This window comes from Amblyraja radiata, chromosome 9, assembly GCF_010909765.2.
Source record: "Amblyraja radiata isolate CabotCenter1 chromosome 9, sAmbRad1.1.pri, whole genome shotgun sequence".
Lineage (NCBI taxonomy): Eukaryota > Metazoa > Chordata > Chondrichthyes > Rajiformes > Rajidae > Amblyraja > Amblyraja radiata.
Window position 1 is genome coordinate 7473894 of NC_045964.1, and position 18768 is coordinate 7492661.

Genomic DNA, 18768 nt, shown 5'->3' on the forward strand with positions numbered 1-18768 from the left:
CCTCGTGAACCTACGCTGCACTCCCTCAATAGCAAGAATGTCCTTCCTCAAATTTGGAGACCAAAACTGCACACAATACTCCAGGTGTGGTCTCACTAGGGCCCTGTACAACTGCAGAAGGATCTCTTTTCTCCTATAATCGACGACTCTTGTTATAAAGGCCAACATGGCATTGGCTTTCTTCACTGCCTGCTGTACCTGCATGCTTACTTTCATTGACTGATGAACAAGGACCCCCAGATCCCATTGTACTTCCCTGCTGAAGATTGCACAATGTTCAATTCAATTTTCAACTCCTCAGCAAATGCTGCAGCCTGGGCCAGCCACAAGACCTGGTCTACATGCAGACATGGCCTGATCAATGGCAAGTAATCTGTACATCACAGAACGGGCAGGCAGAGACCATCTCACCGAGAGCCAAACCCTCCAACCATCAGCATTCTGAACTTCACTATTGAACTGCAACAGAAATTCAACTGCACTAATGACACAAATAATGTGATGACAAGAACAGGACAAAAACTAGGTGTACTGTGGGGAGTAAATCACCTCCTGACACCCCAGATCCTTTCTATGACCAATATGGAACATGTAGTCAAGCACTCTGCTTACCTGGATAAGTGCAACTCCAATATTCCACACCGTCCTAGACAAAGTAAGCCTGCCTGATTAGTACTTTCACACCATCCTGAATATTAATTCCCCCCATCACTGGTGCTTGGGCAGATGCCTCACAGCTCCATCTGGGCCCCAGACATTATCCGTGAATGTTCTACCTCTGACCAGGTGGATTTCCTCTGGGTGCTTCTGTTCCCTCTCAGACCCCCAAACCGCGCAGATAGATTAACTGGCCTCTGTAAATTGTAAATCTGATGTGTATGTGAGTGATAGAAGGTGGGGGAAGCTGAGAATGTGGGAACATTGATAATAGGAAGGATTGGTGCAGGATGAGTGGTTGATGATCAATGAGGCCTCTGTGGGCGAAAGAGCCTGTTTCAGTACAGGCAGCATGGTGGGGCAGCGGTAGAGTTTTGCCTTACATCGCTTGCAGGCCGGAGGCCCGGGTTCGATCCGAACTACGGGTGCTGTCTGTACGGAGTTTGTACGTTCTCCCTATGACCGCGTGTGTTTTATACGAGATCTTCGGTTTCCTCCCACACTACAGAGATGCACAGGTTTGTAGGTTTATTTGCTTCGTATAAGTGTAAATTGTCCCTAGTGTGTGTAGGACATTGTTAATGTGCAGGGATTGCTGGTCGGTGCGGACTCGGTGGGCCGAAGGGCCTGTTTCTGTGCTGCTGTATCTCTAAACTAAAAACAAAACAGTACTCTTATGACTAAATGCATTTGTAGGTTGGTTGGTGCTTTGCATTAAACTTATATTCTCTCTGCAGATGGACCTTCTGAGCTGCCAGAAAAACTGTTACAGGAGCGATTTCATAAACTTGGGCGCTTTCCAGAAGCCTTTTGTTCCATACAGTACAAAGGAACCAGAACATATAACCCTCCAACAGATTTTGCTGGATTATTGTGGACAATTGAGCAGCAGTTGAACAACAACACAACCCGTTCTCCCAGACCTCCAGGAATAATTTTTAAGGCTTTGAAAGTAAGGCATGGGTTAAAATCTAATCACAAACGTTAAACATCCTTTTTAATTTGGGTGCAGCAGCATCTATTAAGCAAACTAGTGTAAACATCCTGATAAGTGATCACTTGAAACATATAAGATTGTTAATGGCTTGGACACGCTAGAGGCAGGAAACATGTTCCCGATGTTAGGGGAGTCCAGAACCAGGGGCCACAGTTTAAGAATAAGGAGTAAGCCTTTTAGAACGGAGACGAGGAAACACTTTTTCTCACAGAGAGTGGTGAGTCTGTGGAATTCTCTGCCTCAGAGGGCAGTGGAGGCGGGTTCTCTGGATGCTTTCAAGAGAGAGCTGGAGAGGGCTCTTAAAAATAGTGGAGTCAGGGGATATGGGAAGAAGGCAGGAGCGGGGTACTGATTGGGGATGATCAGCCATGATCACATTGAATGGTGGTGCTGGCTCGAAGGGCCGAATGGCCTACTCCTGCACCTATTGTCTATTGTCTATTGTCTATAGTATCACCTTGACCTGCGATTGATTTTACTTGGTGCTGTCTTTAGGTTCATTTCTAACATAATTCATGTCTTGGCTATAAGATTGAAACTTGATGAGGAGGAAGTTGAGTTTGAGTTTCTTAAAATCTGCTTTGTTCAGCTACCATAAATGGTTTGGGCAGTGGAACGAAAACAAAAGTTTCAAGATTTGTCGCTAAATGATGGGAACATAGATTTTTAATAGCCAATGGTTTATATTATAGCTAAAAAGGTCGCATGCTACATTGTGAGAAGATAGCCACAAAATGCTGGCGTAACTCAGCGGGACAGGCAGCATCTTTGGAGAGAAGGAATGGGTGACGTTTTGGGTCGAGCCCCTCCTTCTCTCCAGAGATGCTGCCTATCCTACTGAGTTACTCCAGCATTTTGTGTCTATCTTTGGTGCAAGCCAGCATCTGTAGTTCCTTCCTACACTGTTGCATTGTGAGTATCTCTGACTGGTGTGAGGTGTTGCACTTTGGCCTATCAGACCAGTGCAGGACTTGCACAATAAATGTTACAGCTTTGGAGAGTGTTACGCTACAGTGAGATCTGGGAATAGTGATGTATCATTTAGGATGGTGCTAGTGTAGGGGTGATCGCTGGTTGGTGCGGACGAGGTGGGCATAAAGGCCTGTTTCCACACTGTATCTGAAGTCTAAACACTGGTTCGAACACACTTACAGTATTGTGTGCAGTTCTGATCATCACACTACAGGAAGGATATATTTACAATAGCGAGAGTGCAGAAGATATTCACCATATTAACTCTTTTTTTGTATTTTAAAAATATATTTTAACTCTCTTAATCCCATACTGACCTTTTCTGACCTGGGCCTCCTCCACTGCCAGAGTGCGGCCACACGCAAACTGGAGGAACAACACTTCTTACGTAGCTTATGATCCAACAGTATGAACATTTGAATTCTCCAATTGTAGGAAACCTTTGACAACCCCCTCATTCCCCCTCCTTTCTTCCCCCCACCCCTCACAACCCTTCCCCTGTGCCTCACCTGTACTCCAGCACTTTGTGTCCTTTTGTGTAAACCAGCATCTGCAGTTCCTTGTTTCTACATTTGGAATAGAGGGCTGTCGTTATAAGGAGAAACTGGAGAGGCTGCAATTTAAAAGGTTGAAGTATGATCTTATGGAGGTTATGATCTTATGAAGAGCATAGATACGTAGATATTGGCGGATGATCCAAATCTTTTTCAAATCGGAGCAAGTGAATGTGGAACAAGAAGGCACAGGTTTAATGTGAGAAGGGAAAATGTTAAAGGAGATCTGTGGCGTAGCTTTTTCCACACAGATGGTGGTGAACATTTAGATGGTGAAGGCAGATACAGTTAAAAGTCACTTGGGCAGTTTCTGGGATAGGAAAGTTGTTGAGTGTTGTAGGCCTAATGTGGCTTGCTCAGATGGCTATTGCAGGCAACATGAACGAGGTCGGCCAAAAGGCCCTGTTTCTGTATGGTACGATTCTGAGTTTAGAGCTAAGGCCTTCGTATATATACAGTAATGTCAGCCCAGATGGAGACCAATGAGATTTATTTAACATGAGCAATGTCAACTTGCCTGGATGCCTTGCACCTACTGAGTTTGTACGCATTCTTCCCATCAACACCTGTCCTTGCCATTCATTGCTCCGTTCCCCCCCACTGCAAGGCTGTAAGGTCCAAATGTTTGGGTCAACAATCCCTCCTCAGATTTGGTTGTCATCATTACATTATTCTCTGGCCATTCATTTATTTGTGAATTTTTTATGCAAATTTATTATTGCTTTAACAGTACAACACATGATAAGGCCCTTTGGCCCATAATATCTGTGTCAAACATGATGCCAAGTTAAACAATCTCCTCTGCCTGCACTTGTTCCATATCCCTCAATTCCCTTCATATCTCAAGTCAAGTCAAGTCACATTTATTTATATAGCACATTTAAAAAACAACTCTCGTTGGCCAAAGTGCTTTACATTTGTATAAGAATAGTAGAACAAACAAACTACAAACAAACAAACAAACTCGCTTAGTGGACGTCAAGAAAGGCTTGGGAGTACAGATGGGTTTTTAGTCGATGGAGGGGGCAGTTCTGATGGGAAGAGGGATGCAGTTCCACAGTCTAGGAGCTGCAACCGCAAAGGCGCGGTCGCCCCTGAGCTTATGCCTAGACCGCGGGATGTTCAACAACCCCAAGTCAGCCGATCTGAGGGACCTGGAGGTGGTGAGGTGGGTGAGCAGACTTTTAATGTAGGTGGTATTTTAATGTAGGATCTATATCTAAAAATGTCACTATCATATCTGTTGCCACCACCACCTTAGTAACACATTCCAGGTACCCACCTCTCGATGTAAAAAAAATGCCCCTCACATCTTCTTCAAACTTTCCTCCACTGATCTTAGTTATGAGTTCAAGTCTTTGAATTTTCCATGCAGGGGAAAAAGGTTCTGACTAAGTGTGACTAATATAATTTTATATACTTCTATCGGGTCTCCCCTCAACCTCCGATGCTCCAAAGAAAACAGTCCTAGTTTTTCCAACCTCTCCTGATAGGGAGGCACAGTGGCGCAGCAATAGTTGCTGCCTTACAGCGTCAGAGACCTGGGATTGATCCTGACTGTGGGTGCTGTCTGTGCTGGGTTTGTACGTTCTTCCTGTGACCGTGTGAGTTTTCTCCGGGTGCTTTAGTTTCCACGCCCACTCCAAGGACGTACAGGTTTGGAGGTTAATTGGCTTCTGTAAAAATTGTAAATTGTCTGTTGTGTGCATAGGATTGAGCTAATGTACAGGATGATCTCTGGTCGGGTGAGGACTTGGTGGGCCGAAGGGCTACTTTGTATCTCAACTCTAAAGTTTAAAGCTAATACCCTCTAATCCTGGCAGCATTCTTAAGGGCCTGTCCCACTTTCCCGAGTTATTCACGAGTTCTCCCGAGTTTTCAAACTCTCAGAATGTTCGTAACTAGTCCGTAGGAGTCCGTGGATATATCGTAGCGGCTCGTAATGCCAGCCGTAGGTACTCGGGGCATCAGGTAAGTTGGGACGTTTTTTCAGCATGTTGAAAAATGTCCACAAGTAAAAGAAAAGGCTCCGAGTACCTACGACTGGCATAACGAGCCGCTACGATATATCCACGGACTCCTACGGACTAGTTACGAACATTCTGCGAGTTTGAAACTCAGGAGAATTCGTGAATAACTCGGGAAAGTGGACTAGGCCCTTTAGTTTCCTCGTTATTTTTCAGTCAGTTATTTCTACAACGTGGTTAATATTGAGAAGTTATAAGGTAATTCGGAAGAACAAGTTCATTAAGATCTGAAAGATTGCAGAAGGATATTGGTTAATGGAGCTGGCAAATGCCAAACAGTTGATTAAAAATGGACTGTGTATTGTGTATTTTGAGAGTTAGACCAGTGAAAACTATCTGGCTAAAAATAAAGATGTTTTATTATCTTGTAAAATAAACATAGTAATCTGTTGATCTTTAAAAGTGAGTACTGAAGTAGAAACAACTTTTTCTTTAAAAAGTAGTTTCTTGATGTTGTGCTTCATGACATTGAAAAGTGGGTAAGTGAATGTTGGTGAACCTGCATTATATTTTGTAAAACAATTTGCAATGAATCAACATTTCAATTCAGTGAGTGATGGATCGAGGAGACTAATGGAAAAGGTGCATTTGGGATTTCTACAATAAATATGTTATCCAGTATGAGACCTTTGGAAACTTTCTATTAAATATTTTTTCACTAAAATGATTGACTCTCGTTGGCTTTCCTGGATTGTAGATCATTTCAGTGGAGATTGTGTCCACTGGTTGACAAACAGTATGAAATACATGGATAGGCCAGGGTTGGAGGGATATGGACCAAACGCAGCCAGGTGGGACTAGTGTAGCTGGGACATGCTGGTCGGTGTGGGCAAGATGGGCCGAAGGGTCTGTTTCCATGCTGTATCACTCTATGACTGCCTGGATTTTTTTTTTATTCGTAGTAGAGAACAATGACCCTGCTGAATGATCGTATTTTCAATTATTTTTCTTTAGGCTTTGAGTGAACGTTTCTGTGGAGAAATTGCAGATGATCGACTGGCTTACAGCTGCTTCTTTCCTGACGAGTATTTTACTTGTTCTTGCACATGTCTCAGTTGTGGGTAAGTGTATCAAAAATCGTAGGATGTTACTTTTGTGCACGTTTAGTAGGGCAGGCAGACTAGTTGTTGGCAGGATGAGCCTGAGATTGTGCCCTTGTCTACCGATGGACAGCTGGCTTTATGAACCTTAATGGGATTGTTATTAAATCAGGATAGTACTTGTGAGGATTATTACTCAACTATACCCTGAATATAGCATGCAAATAGGCCATTCGGCCTGACACGTCGATGCCAACCCATCCATGTTAATCCTATCTTTCAGCCCTTGGTGTGTAGCCTTCCATTCAAGTGATGCATTAACTAAAACACAGTTTTTCTTATGGCCAAATGGAATTGGTTATGTTCCACACATCCATTGTGGACATAAATTTCACAAGCCCAGAGCCTTGAGTGCAATGGCATATTTTAATCAAGATTCTTATCAAAACCACATAAACTTCACAATGCAGTCTCCTGTTGTTACAGGAGCTCATAAAGCAGAGCCCTTGAATGGGAACTGCTCATTGAAAGGTTTAGTCTAATTTGACCAAGCCATGCCTCCCAAGTAACATGAGCGGGCTTCACACATCTCCAGTCATTGGCACATTAGAGATGGACATCAGGTGTAAGGGTAATTACAGTTCCTGCAAGTTAAGAAAATGTTTGGATCGCATTTTTGTTTTTAAGACGTCAGTATCTTACTGATTTCAATTCCAGAAACAGCCCAGGGATTCAGCTGGTGAGTAAATCCAAGTTGCTGATCTTGACCTTCACATAGATGTTGGTGGAACAGGGTCGGCACTGTGGCGCAGCGGTAGAGTTGCTGCTTTACAGCTCCAGAGTCCCGGGTTTGATCCCAAGTAGGGGTGCTTGTCTGTACGCAGTGTGTACGTTCTCCCTGTGACCGTGTGGGTTTCTCCGAGATCATCGGTTTCGTCCTACACTCGAAAGATGTACAGATTGATGGTTAATTGGCTTGCTATAAATGTAAATTCTCCCTAGTGTATGTAGGATAGTGTTAATATGTGGGGGTCGGTGCGGAGTCAGTCGGCCGAAAGGCCTGTTTCCATGCTGTATCTCTAAACTAAACTAAACTAAACTAAACATTGGGGAAGGGTTTACTTGCCGCTGTCCAGGTAATCAGAAGCATTGACGGTTCGAAAGAAAATATAAATTGTAATGGTCAAAAATGATACCCGCTGTTCCTCAGTCTGGCTATTGAAATGTTGTCATGATACTTTGAACATTCAGATATGATGTGCTCCACGTTGTGATGTTGGTCTGTTTATTGTGCCACAAAGCTTTTGCTTTTATATTGATTCGTACTTCAATATTTCTGTAAAGAGTTGGCTGCAAGAACAGTATGAACCATGCAAAGGATGGAATTCCTCATGACTCCCAAAGCCGTTGCAGCTATTCGCACCAGTACGACAACAGGGTGTATACTTGCAAGGTGAGTGCATCTCCCAATTTGATATTTTTCATTATACTCGTGGTGTTTGAATCTATTGCCTAAAGATGAGGCGAATATACAGAGATAGGGCAATAATTCCACAGTATATTTTATAAATTATGCTGGAAAATATATTTTAAACCAGTTCCTTTTCTGTTGCACTTTAAATGCAGTAGCATATCATAGGTGAGGCTAAGCCTGAGGAATGTGAGGAGATGGATGAAGGTGTGATTTTAAGTACAATTGGAGTTTGTGGCAGATCCGATAGGGGAGAATGTAAAGTGAGTGAAAAGCCTTTAATGTGCAACAAAGCTTTGGCTTTTAGTTGGATTTGTGCTTCAACATTTCTGTAAATTCCTTTCCTAAATTATGTAAACTAATGTTCTTGGGGAAGCTTGTTGATAGCTGAAGAGCATCTATACTTGAGAAACTTGAGAAAGCTTTTTTGTGTACCTTCGATTTTCCAGTATCTGCAGTTCTTTCTTAAACACTCAGCATCTATACTTACCAGCTGCTTCAGATCCTAGCATGATCCTAACTTGACCACCAAGAGTGACGCTGAGTGAGGTGGTTTGTTGAGGGAAGGGCTGGGAAGCTCACATCAGTGAAATAATTACGGTTGAGGCTTTCTTCAGTTTGTTTCTTGCAGCAAATGCTGACTGCCTTCCAGCGTTTTGGCATTTTTGGCCTTCATTAGAATTGTCCCTGTTTTAGCTGTGAATGGTCTTGTCAGCGCTGAAGAATCCTCCATGTTAGCAGACCTCCTAAGCTCTTCCCACCCAAAAATTGGTTTAAGTCTTGATTTCTTGTTGAATCTTAGTCTTCAGGTGCCTGAAAGCTGTTTCTTTTCCATTGTAGCCTCGAAACCAGCATTCACCACATATAGGTCTGTCCTTTCCCTAGATCTTCACAGCTCTATTGTATTATGCTGTGTGCATATTTGTACTGAGTCCATATCCAATAACAAAATCTTTGTACCTAAAATATTTGCATTGGCTTTTTTGTTTCATTTCTACTATTCAAATTTTCAGCATAAATGGAACATTTTTCCTAGTTATCTCCTTCCATAGGGTTGAATTAGCTATGATCTTGCCCTAGCACTGAGTGCCAGCAGATCATGAAAGCCCAGTCCTATCCCGGTTCCAGGTGTCAACTTCTCTACATCGGCGAGACCAAGCGCAGGCTCGGCGATCGTTTCACCGAACACCTCCGTTCAGTCCGTCTTCACCTACCTGATCTCCCGGTGGCTCAGCACTTCAACTCCCCCTCCCATTCCCAATCTGACCTTTCTGTCCTGGGTCTCCTCCATTGTCAGAGTGAGGCCCAGCACAAATTGGAGGAACACCACCTCATATTGGGTAGTTTACACCCCAGCGGTATGAACATTGATTTCTCTAACTTCAGATAGCCCTTGCTTTCTCTCTCCATCCCCTTCTCAGTTCTCCCACTAGTCTCACTGTCTCCGCCCACATTCTATCTTTGTCCCGCCCCCTCCCCTGACATCAGTCTGAAGAAGGGTCTCGACCCGAAACGTCGCCCATTCCATCTCTCCTGAGATGCTGCCTCACCCGCTGAGTTACTCCAGCATTTTGTGTCTACCTTTGATTTTAACCAGCACTCGCAGTTCTTTCTTACACACCTATCCCAGTTCCACCAGGTTTCCACAAACCTGACACTTTCCAGCCCATATCAAGTGATGGTGCTTTATGTTGTCCTTCCAATCCTGAAGCTTTTTGTGGCATCCTAGGTGTTTAGCTATGTCAGTATAAATAGCACTCTGGGTCATGCAGCAGCTGAGGAGGAATTGCTTTTTCAATAACCATTATTATAGACAATAGACGCAGGAGTAGACCATTCGGCCCTTCGAGCCAGCAACGCCATTCAATGTGATCATAGCTGATCATCTCCAATCAGTAACCCGTTCTTGCCTTCTCCCCATATCCCCTGACCCCGCTATTTTTAAGTGCCCTATCTAGCTCTCTCTTGAAAGCATCCAGAGAACCCGCCTCCACTGCCCTCTGAGGCAGAGAATTCCACAGACTCACCACTCTCTGTGATAAAAAGTGTTTCCTCGTCTCCGTTCTAAATGGCTTACTCCTTATCCTTAAACTGTGGCCCCTGGTTCTGGACTCCCCCAACATCGGGAACATGTTTCCTGCCTCTAGCTGATCAATGCTAGATTGCTGATCAATGCGTCTTAAATGCTCTCTGGGAGGTAGGGCTTGTTTGAAACTGGAACCCACAATTACATTTCATTACAGGCTTGCTATGAGCGTGGAAAAGAAGTAATCGTGGTGCCAAAAACATCAGCTTCCACAGATTCTCCTTGGTTGGGTCTTGCCATCTATGCCTGGTCAGGGTGAGTCTATTATACTTTGTAGGTTTGTCGGTTCATTGGGCTCTGTAAATTGTCCATGGCGCGCAGGGAGAGGATGCGGAAATCTGTTAACGGAGAACTCGTGGGAACGGACGATCGATGGTCAGTGTGGACTCGTTGGGCCCAAAAGGTCTATTTCCACCAAAGTAGACCTAATGGTCTATTTCCACGTTGTATCTTACAATCAATCAAACTTAACATCAAGACTATAACCGTCCCGACAAGTCTCTCTCTCGAGCAGAAACGCTGTTCAAACCACCAATAAAATACTATCGGAAATCAGAAGATGGTGTTTAGTGTTCTCATACCAGTTTTTTTTTTAAACTAGAGAATATACTAAATTGGTTCCCACGTTGATTGTGTCCTGCAGATATGTGATTGAATGCTGCAACTGTGGAATCATTTATCGGAGTCGGCAATATTGGTTTGGCAACCAGGATCCAGTGGACACCGTAGTCAGAACAGAAATTGAGCATGTTTGGTCTGGAGTGAGTAATGCTTATTAAATCTCTTTATGTAGACATACAGTTACTTTTTGTACTGTATTGTCTATTGAACTACATTTATTATCCCAAACAATGCAGCTCGAGGAGCTTCACCGTGAGTTGTGTTCAGTCCGCTTCTTCCACCAGTCTCCCTGCAAAACTAACTTGTCTTTTTCCGTTTTGAAGGGTTTTCAGTCTGTTAAGCCCCTGACCCACTTAGGAGACCTAAACAGTAACCTCTGGTGACCTTGCCCGTCACCCAAGGTTTCCATGAGGTCACCGGAGGTTTTGGTCACTCTCCCTAATGGTCGAAAGTGGTTTCTGCGTGGTCGAGGCTTCATCTAGGTTGCTGCTATTTTTTCATCGTGATTAAAACCGGCCTCGACTAAAAATAGGTTGCCGTTTAAAAAATCGATCATTTTTTAGTCGCAGGTTTAGTCGAAGCTGGTTTTCTTCATAGTCAGTACAGTTGCTCCCCTGGTTATGACAGGGCTACATCCCTGTGAGCAGTTCGCAAGTTCAAACTATGGCCACCCAGCAATATTTTAAAATAAAAACATAAGGCAGTGTATAGTTAAACCAGGGCTTTTAATCTAACCATTCAGGTGTTATCATGATCCAAGTTCCCATATTGTATAAGATGCCTGCAGCAGATGGCAAATCCTCCCTAGGGTCTCTAAAACGCTTGTTTATGTGTGCAGGCGGACGTTTGTAACCTGGGGAATGCCTATGGTGGGATTTCCGCCATGTATTTGACAAGGAGCTACATAAGAGGTTGCTGCACCAGTAATGCTTGTGAGGTTGTAATATATTGACACGGACAAGCATCGGCTAGCTAACAAAACATAATGATGGTAAGAAAGATAGACACTGAGCTGGAGTAACTCAGTGGGACAGGCAGCATCTCTCGAGAGAAGGAATGGGTAATGTTTCGGGTCAAGACCCTTCTTATCGATTTTTGGGTTGCCAGTAATCAGTGGGATGCCACAGGCTTTGTATCTTAGCTGTTTCCAAATTATATTGACATGGATGGGGAGAAGGTTTGCTTTAGTTTAGAGATACAGCGTGGAAAATGTGGCCCACCAATGATCACATATACTAGTTCTATGTTATCCCAGTTTTGTATTAAACGGTAAATTTGCAAATGTGTGGAATGTGGGTGGAAACTGGAGCACCTGGACAAACCCCATGCAGTCATAGGGAGAAGGTATGAAATCCGTACAGACAGCACCCAGGTCTTTGGCATTGTAAGACAGCAACCCTAACATTGCGCCACTGTGTACTGTAGCAGGATGTCCGCTAATATGAAGATACGAATGCAAGGGATTGTGAGATGTACACACACAACCTTCAAAGGAATATAGGTAGGTTAAGTGAATAAGCAAGAGGTTGACAGAGGGAGGCACAAGGAACTGCGCATTCTGAGTTAATTTCAGATTGAAGAAGGGTCTAGACCCGAAACATTGCCTATTCATTCATGTCCTCCAGAGATGCTGCCTGACCCGTTGAGTTACTTCAACACTTTGTTTAAGAAGGAACTGCAGATGCTGGAAAATCGAAGGTACACAAAAAAGCTGGAGAAACTCAGCGGGTGCAGCAGCATCTATGGAGCGAAGGAAATAGGCAACGTTTCGGGCCGAAGCCCTTCTTCAGACTGATCGGGGGTGGGGGGGCGGGGACAAGAAAGGAAAAAGGAGGAGGAGCCCGAAGGCTGGGGGATGGGAGGAGACAACAGGGGGACTGAGGAAGGGGAGGAGATAGCAAGGACTAACAAAATTGGGAGAATTCGATGTTCATGCCCCCAGGATGCAGACTCCCCAAGCGGAATATGAGGTGCTGTTCCTCCCACAAAAAAGCTGGAGAAACTCAGCGGGTGCAGCAGCATCTATGGAGCGAAGGAAATAGGCAACGTTTCGGGCCGAAGCCCTTCTTCAGACTGATCGGGGGTGGGGACAAAATATATCGGTGAGACCAAGCGGAGGTTGGGCGATCGTTTCGCCGAACACCACCGCTCGGTCCGCAATAACCAAGCTGACCTCCCGGTGGCTCAGCACTTCAACTCCCCCCCCCACTCCGTCTCCGACCTCTCTGTCCTGGGTCTCCTCCATGGCCACAGCGAGCAGCACCGGAAATTGGAGGAACAGCACCTCGTATTCCGCTTGGGGAGTCTGCATCCTGGGGGCATGAACATCGAATTCTCCCAATTTTGTGAAAAAGTTACGGGCCTGTCCCACTTTCCCGAGTTATTCACGAATTCTCCCTGGTTTTCCCCTTGATTCAAATTCGCAGAATGTGGGTAACGGGTCCGTAGGAGTTCGTAGATATATCGTAGCGGCTCATTATGCCAGCCATAGGTATTCGTGACGATCAGGTAAGTCGCGACGTTTTTTCCAGCCCGATAAAAAATGTCCACGAGTAAAAAAATAGTCGGGAGGATGCCCCGAGTACCTACGGCTGGCGCAATGAGCCGCTACGATATATCTACGAACCTGTTACGAACATTCTGTGAGTTTGAATCAGGGGGAAAACTCGAGAGAATTTGTGAATAACTCGGGAAAAGTGGGACAGGCCCTTTAACATTTTAACATGACTGTTGTTGGCTATGATACTAGGAAATGGTATAAGTAGAGAGGCTTTGCTGCAACTTTGCAGGGCATTGGTGAGACCACATCTGATGAGACCACGTATAATTTTGGTCTCCATAATTAAGAAAACATGTTCTTTTATTGGAGAAATTGCAGATCCCCAAATGAAAGGTTCACAAATGAAAAAAGGTTGAACGGGTTGGACACATACATACTCATCGTTTAGAAGAATTACAGGTAATCTTGCTGATTCTGAAGGCGTTGGATGATGAGAAAATGTTTCTCTTTCCGAAGGTAGTTACAACTTGGAGGTGTGGTTTCAATCCTTGGCGGTTGACCATTTAATACGATGAGGAGGAATGTCCTCTCAGGGTGAAGAAGCTTTGCAATTTCCTACCCTAGAGTCATGTGCTGGTAAAGACATTGAATACACAGTGGTAGTGTTGGTGTCTTACAGCGCCAGAGACCCGGGTTCGTTCCTGATCATGGGTGCAGTCTGTACAGAGTTTGTATGTTCTCTCCGTGACCTGTGTGTAGAATGGTGTTAGTGTGCGGGGATTGTTGGTCAGCGCGGACTTGGTGGGTCGCAGGGCGTGTTTCCGCGCTGTAGCTCTAAGCTAAAAAACAAAACAATCAATGTGGAGATTGAACTGCAAGGTTGTTAAGGGATATGGGAAGAGCCTGATAAAATGATGTTGCAGCCAAACCTGGATCAGTCAAAATCCTATTGAATGGCGGAGCTGGCTGGAGGGGAAGTGACCTACTCCAGTTCAATGTTATAATATTGCTCTGGTATTAGCTCTGAAAACACTGAATGGACATAGAAACATAGAAAATAGGTGCAGGAGTTGGCAATTCAGCCCTTCAAGCCAGCACCGCCATTCAATATGAATGTAGTGACAGGATAGGTTTCTGCGAGCAATTCTCCATGGTTTACCACTATCAGCTGTAGCATTTTAGGATGCCTGCAGCAGTTTGGCATTTCCCTCCTATCCCAACATTGCCTCTGTACAAAATTAGAGTGAGATGGAATCCTTTTCTTCACTTGTAGATCGTTTCAGGTTACAAACCAGAACCTAAACCTGTCAAGACAGTGTGAGGTAGCAGAAATTAGACTGATTCTGAATATATAATTAATAAATGACTTTTATATCTAACTATTTTGTGCTCTTGCTGTTAGTTGAAAACTTTGAAGTAAGTTCCTTATCCTGGTAACTTAGTTGTTAGTTTAGAGATACAGCACTGAAACAGGCCCTTCGGCCCACCGAGTCCGCACCAACCAGCGATCCCCGCACACTAATGCAATCCAACACACACTCGGGACATTTATACTAAGCCAATTAACCTACAAACCTGTACGTCTTTGGAGTGTGGGAGGAAACCGTAGTTCTCGGAGAAAACCCACGCAGGTCATGGGGAGAACGTACAAACTCTGCACAAACAGCACCCGTAGTCAGGATCGAACCCGGGTCTCTGGTGCTGTAAGGCAGCAGCTCTGCAACTGTGCCGCCCCTACTTGTGAGTTCATTTTTAATCGGGCACCTATTTCATGCCATGTATTTTTTCTGTGCTTATTTTGTAATGTTCCAGGACTAATTTTAAGACCTACAATAATAAATCCTTGCATTCATTTTATAAATGCTTTCTTACATCACACCAAAAGGGTGGCTCAGTGGTGCAGTGGTGGTGTTGCTGCCTTACAGTGCCAGAGATCCATCCGGGTTAGATCTGAACTATGAGGGCTGTCTGTACAGAGTTTGTACGTTCTCCCTGTGACGACGTGGGTTTTCACCGGGTGCTCCGTTCCACATTACCGAAATATACAGGTTTGTAGATTGTAAGAAGGAACTGCATGTGCTGGATTAAACCGAAGATAGACATAAAATGCTGGAGTAACTCAGCGGGACAGGCAGCATCTCTGGAGAGAAGGAATGGTTGACGCATCGGGTCGAAGCCCATCTTCAGTCTGAAGTAGGGTCTCGACCCGAAACATCACCCATTCCTTCTCTCCAGAGATGCTGCCTGTCCCGCAGAGTTACTCCAGCATTTTATGTCTATCTTCAGGTTTGTAGGTTAATTGGCTTCTCTAAATTGTCCCTAGTGTGCAGGATAGAACGAGTGTACGGATGATCTTTGGTCACTGTGGGCCTGCTTTCATGCTGTATCTTTAAACTCAACTAAAACATTGGAGTATCAGTGCTTCCATGCCTTGCCTGAAGATGTTGGTTCTTGCTTACAATATAATTCACCAAAAACCCAAAGCCTTGGTTAAGTAATCATTCTTTATACATGAGCCGAGGTTTTTCCAGGCAAAATGTGGCTGATTAGATGGGTGACGCCTCAGCATACTAAAACTGTAAGGAGCTGAGTGATAAAGTGCAAAATACTGTTACTCTGCAGGATCAGAGTTTACCCCTCCCTTTAACACAGTGGTCAACGTGACCTGAGCTGTCTTTCACTTTGGTGGTAGACAGAGTGAAATATGTGTGTAGGGAGACCTACACAACACCTAGATGAATAGGGTTTTTAAGAGGGATGGTGGAGGGGGAAGAGGAGGGGAGGTGAAAGTGGCCTCAATATCTCTCTTCGCCTCTCCAAGGTGCAAATGTCTCCTCAACCTGGTGCCTCTTCAGACTACCCACAACTATAATTAGATGATCTTCTTCTTGCGTACGGCATGAACAGCCTAAAGTTGTAGGACAACTTGTTCTATTTGATCTTATTTGATTGTGCACGCCAGGTTGATTGCATTCGTCGAAACAGGGTGGGCCAGGTGAAGGTTGCAATCTCCCACCCCAATTGGGGTGGGAGATTGCAACCTTCACCTGGCCCACCCTGTTTCGACGAATGCAATCAATCTGGCGTGCACAATCAAATATCACTTGCCAGAAGGCCATTGTGCTTTGAGGTTGGGGAGAGGGGGATATTGGTATCTCAGTGTAGGAAGGAACTGAAGAAGCTGGTTTAAACCGAGGATAGACACAAAAATCTGGAGTAACTCAGCGGGTCAGACGGCATCTCTGGAGAAAAGGAATAGGTGACATTTTGGGTCTGGACCCATCTCCAGTTTGAAGAAGGGTCTCGACCCAAAACGCCACCTATTCCGTTTCTCCAGAGATGCTGTCTGACCCGCTGAGTTACTCCAGATTTTTGTGCTTATTGATCTCTCAGGTTATCTCTGTTAATCCTGGACTCTGCTCCATAGGCTGAACCCTGGCTCCCACGCCAAAGCAGTCACCATATTCTACTGAAGGACCACCGAGGCCCCATTGCTTTCTCTAAGGAGGAACCGTCCACAACTAGGTGCAGCTGCACACACAGTAGCAACAGGAGTAGGCTACTTGTCCTTCTAGCCTGCCCTGCCATTCGACATAGCTAAAGTACCCCAGGCATCAAATCTTTTCTGTACCAATTTGCAATAGGTCTTCAATTTCCAACCCGTCAAAAATGTTTCTTCCTCCACCTTCAATACTTCTATTGATCCAGCATCCACAATTCTCTGGAGTAGAGAATTCCAGAGAGATTCCATCATCTGGGAAAAGGATTATTTAAATTACCAACTTCTTATCTTGTAATTCTTTTTCTTTGTTTGAGATTTTCGCACTAGAAACATCCCAATGTCCACCAAGTTCCAGCATCCTTGGGATTTTGTGTTTTGATGTGATCATAAGGTCATAAGGAATAGGAGTTGAATTAGGCCATTCAGCCCATTAAGTCTATTCCGCCATTCAATCATGGCTGATCTAACTCTCCCTTCTAGCCCCATTCTCCTGCCTTCTACCCATAACCTGTCACACCTGTACTAATCAAGAATCTATCTATCTGCCTTAAAAATATCCACTGACTTGGCCTCCACAGCCTTCTGTGGCAAAGAATTCCACAGATTCACCACCCTCTGACTAAAGAAATTTCTCCTCGTCTCCTTCCTAAAAGAACGTCTATTAATTCTGAGGCTAAAAACCTCTAGTCCTAGACTCTCCCACTAGTGGAAATATCCTCTCTACATCCACACTATCCAAGCCTTTCACTGTTCTATATCTTTCAATGAGATCCACCTTCATTCTTCTAAACACCAGCGAGTACAGGCCCAGTGCCGACAAACGCTCATCATAGGTTAACCCACTCATTCCTGGGATCATTCTTGTGAACCTCCTCTGAACCCTCTCCAGAGCCAGCACATCCTTGGTCAGATATGCTGCACAAATACAGTATGGTGTCCTTTCTCATTCTTCTAAACTTGTAACCTCTTTAGCTGGACGAACACTCCTGATAGAGCAGCCATCTCTTCCCAGGAATCAGCCGGGTGAATCTCCTTTGCATTATCTCCAATGCTCTTGTGGTGTCCTTTTGTGGGTAAGCGGACCAAAACAGTGTGCAGTACTCTGGGTGAGCCCTCACCAACACCCTGTTACAATTGTAGCAATACTTCCTTATTCTTGCCCCTCGCAGCAAAGTTTGCCGCTTTAACTACTTGCTGCACCTGCCTGCTAACTTTTTGCGAATACAGCAAACTCCAGAATCCAAGAGGCTAGGTTGCAAGATGAATCCAGGAAGGAAGGAGGCCTCTAATACCACCGCCTGCCAAATCTCCTTCACACACAATAACTGAGTTGGCACTGATGTTTTAAACTGACCGATTACATGGAGTGCATGGCACACCTCATTCTTGAACTCTGCACCTGTGCACCTCCAAACATTTCATCCCAACAGAGTTGACCTTGTAGCCCATTGAATCTCTGCCAGCTCCCTGCAATCCCATTCATTTTGTTCTCCGACACGACACGACACGAGTTGGGGAATGTGCTGGAGCTAAGATGCTGGTGTTTCTAATCTGGTGCCACCTTCAAAGGGAATCCCCTCCTCCCAACGTGTCAAAGGGATTTTCCCTGCTCCGCCAATCCTATCAAAGAGCTTTCCCGGAGAACCACCGGTCTAACGATCTAACCATCCATGAGCTCTCCAGATGAAACATCAATTCACTTGCATTTCCGATGCAGATGTGCTTGCCCACTATGTGGCCTAGTGAAACCAGATTGGCTGACATCTTACAGAACATATTTTGCTTGGGCAGCTTACACCCCAGCAGTATGAATATCGACTTCTCTAACTTCAAGTAACCCTTGCTTTCTCTCCACCCCTCCCCCATCCTAGTTCTCCGTCTAGTTTAACTGTCCTCCTGATTAAATTTTACTTTCTATGCTTTGTTGTCAGCTTCCCCTAGCTAACAATGATCTATTGTACATTTTCCTTGAACTTCATCCCCTTTGATCTCATGTTTTCACACCTTACCCTTCCATATCTCTCATTTCCCTCTCCCTTGACTGTCTGAAGAAGCGTCTCGACCCGAAACGTCACCCAACCCTTCACACCAGAGATGCTGCCTGTCCCGCTGAGTTACTCCAGCATTTTGTGTTTAGCTTCACAGAACATCTGTGTTCAGTCCACAAGGAACTCCTGTGCTTCCACTCGAATTTTAGGATCATTTTTGATCTTTGTTTCTCACTGGCTCGACTAGTAATGCTGCCACCTCTGAGCTCCAGTGACTGGGGTTTGACCCCGTGTGGAGTTTGCACTGACTTTCTGTGATGGTGTAGGTATCCTCCCACATCCCAGAGATGTTG

At 44.7% G+C, this 18768-nt stretch overlaps 1 protein-coding gene across 1 annotated transcript in view; it reads left to right on the top strand.

The window, feature by feature from the left end:
* The window catches only part of zfyve1 (zinc finger FYVE-type containing 1), a 51128-nt gene that overhangs the window by 22457 nt on the left and 9903 nt on the right, over nt 1-18768 (top strand). Inside the window, exons 3-7 of the mRNA XM_033026620.1 lie at nt 1395-1609; nt 6162-6268; nt 7592-7700; nt 9962-10059; nt 10448-10565. Of these exons, the coding sequence (XP_032882511.1) occupies nt 1395-1609; nt 6162-6268; nt 7592-7700; nt 9962-10059; nt 10448-10565 (647 nt within the window). The remainder of the gene's footprint in view (nt 1-1394; nt 1610-6161; nt 6269-7591; nt 7701-9961; nt 10060-10447; nt 10566-18768) is intronic.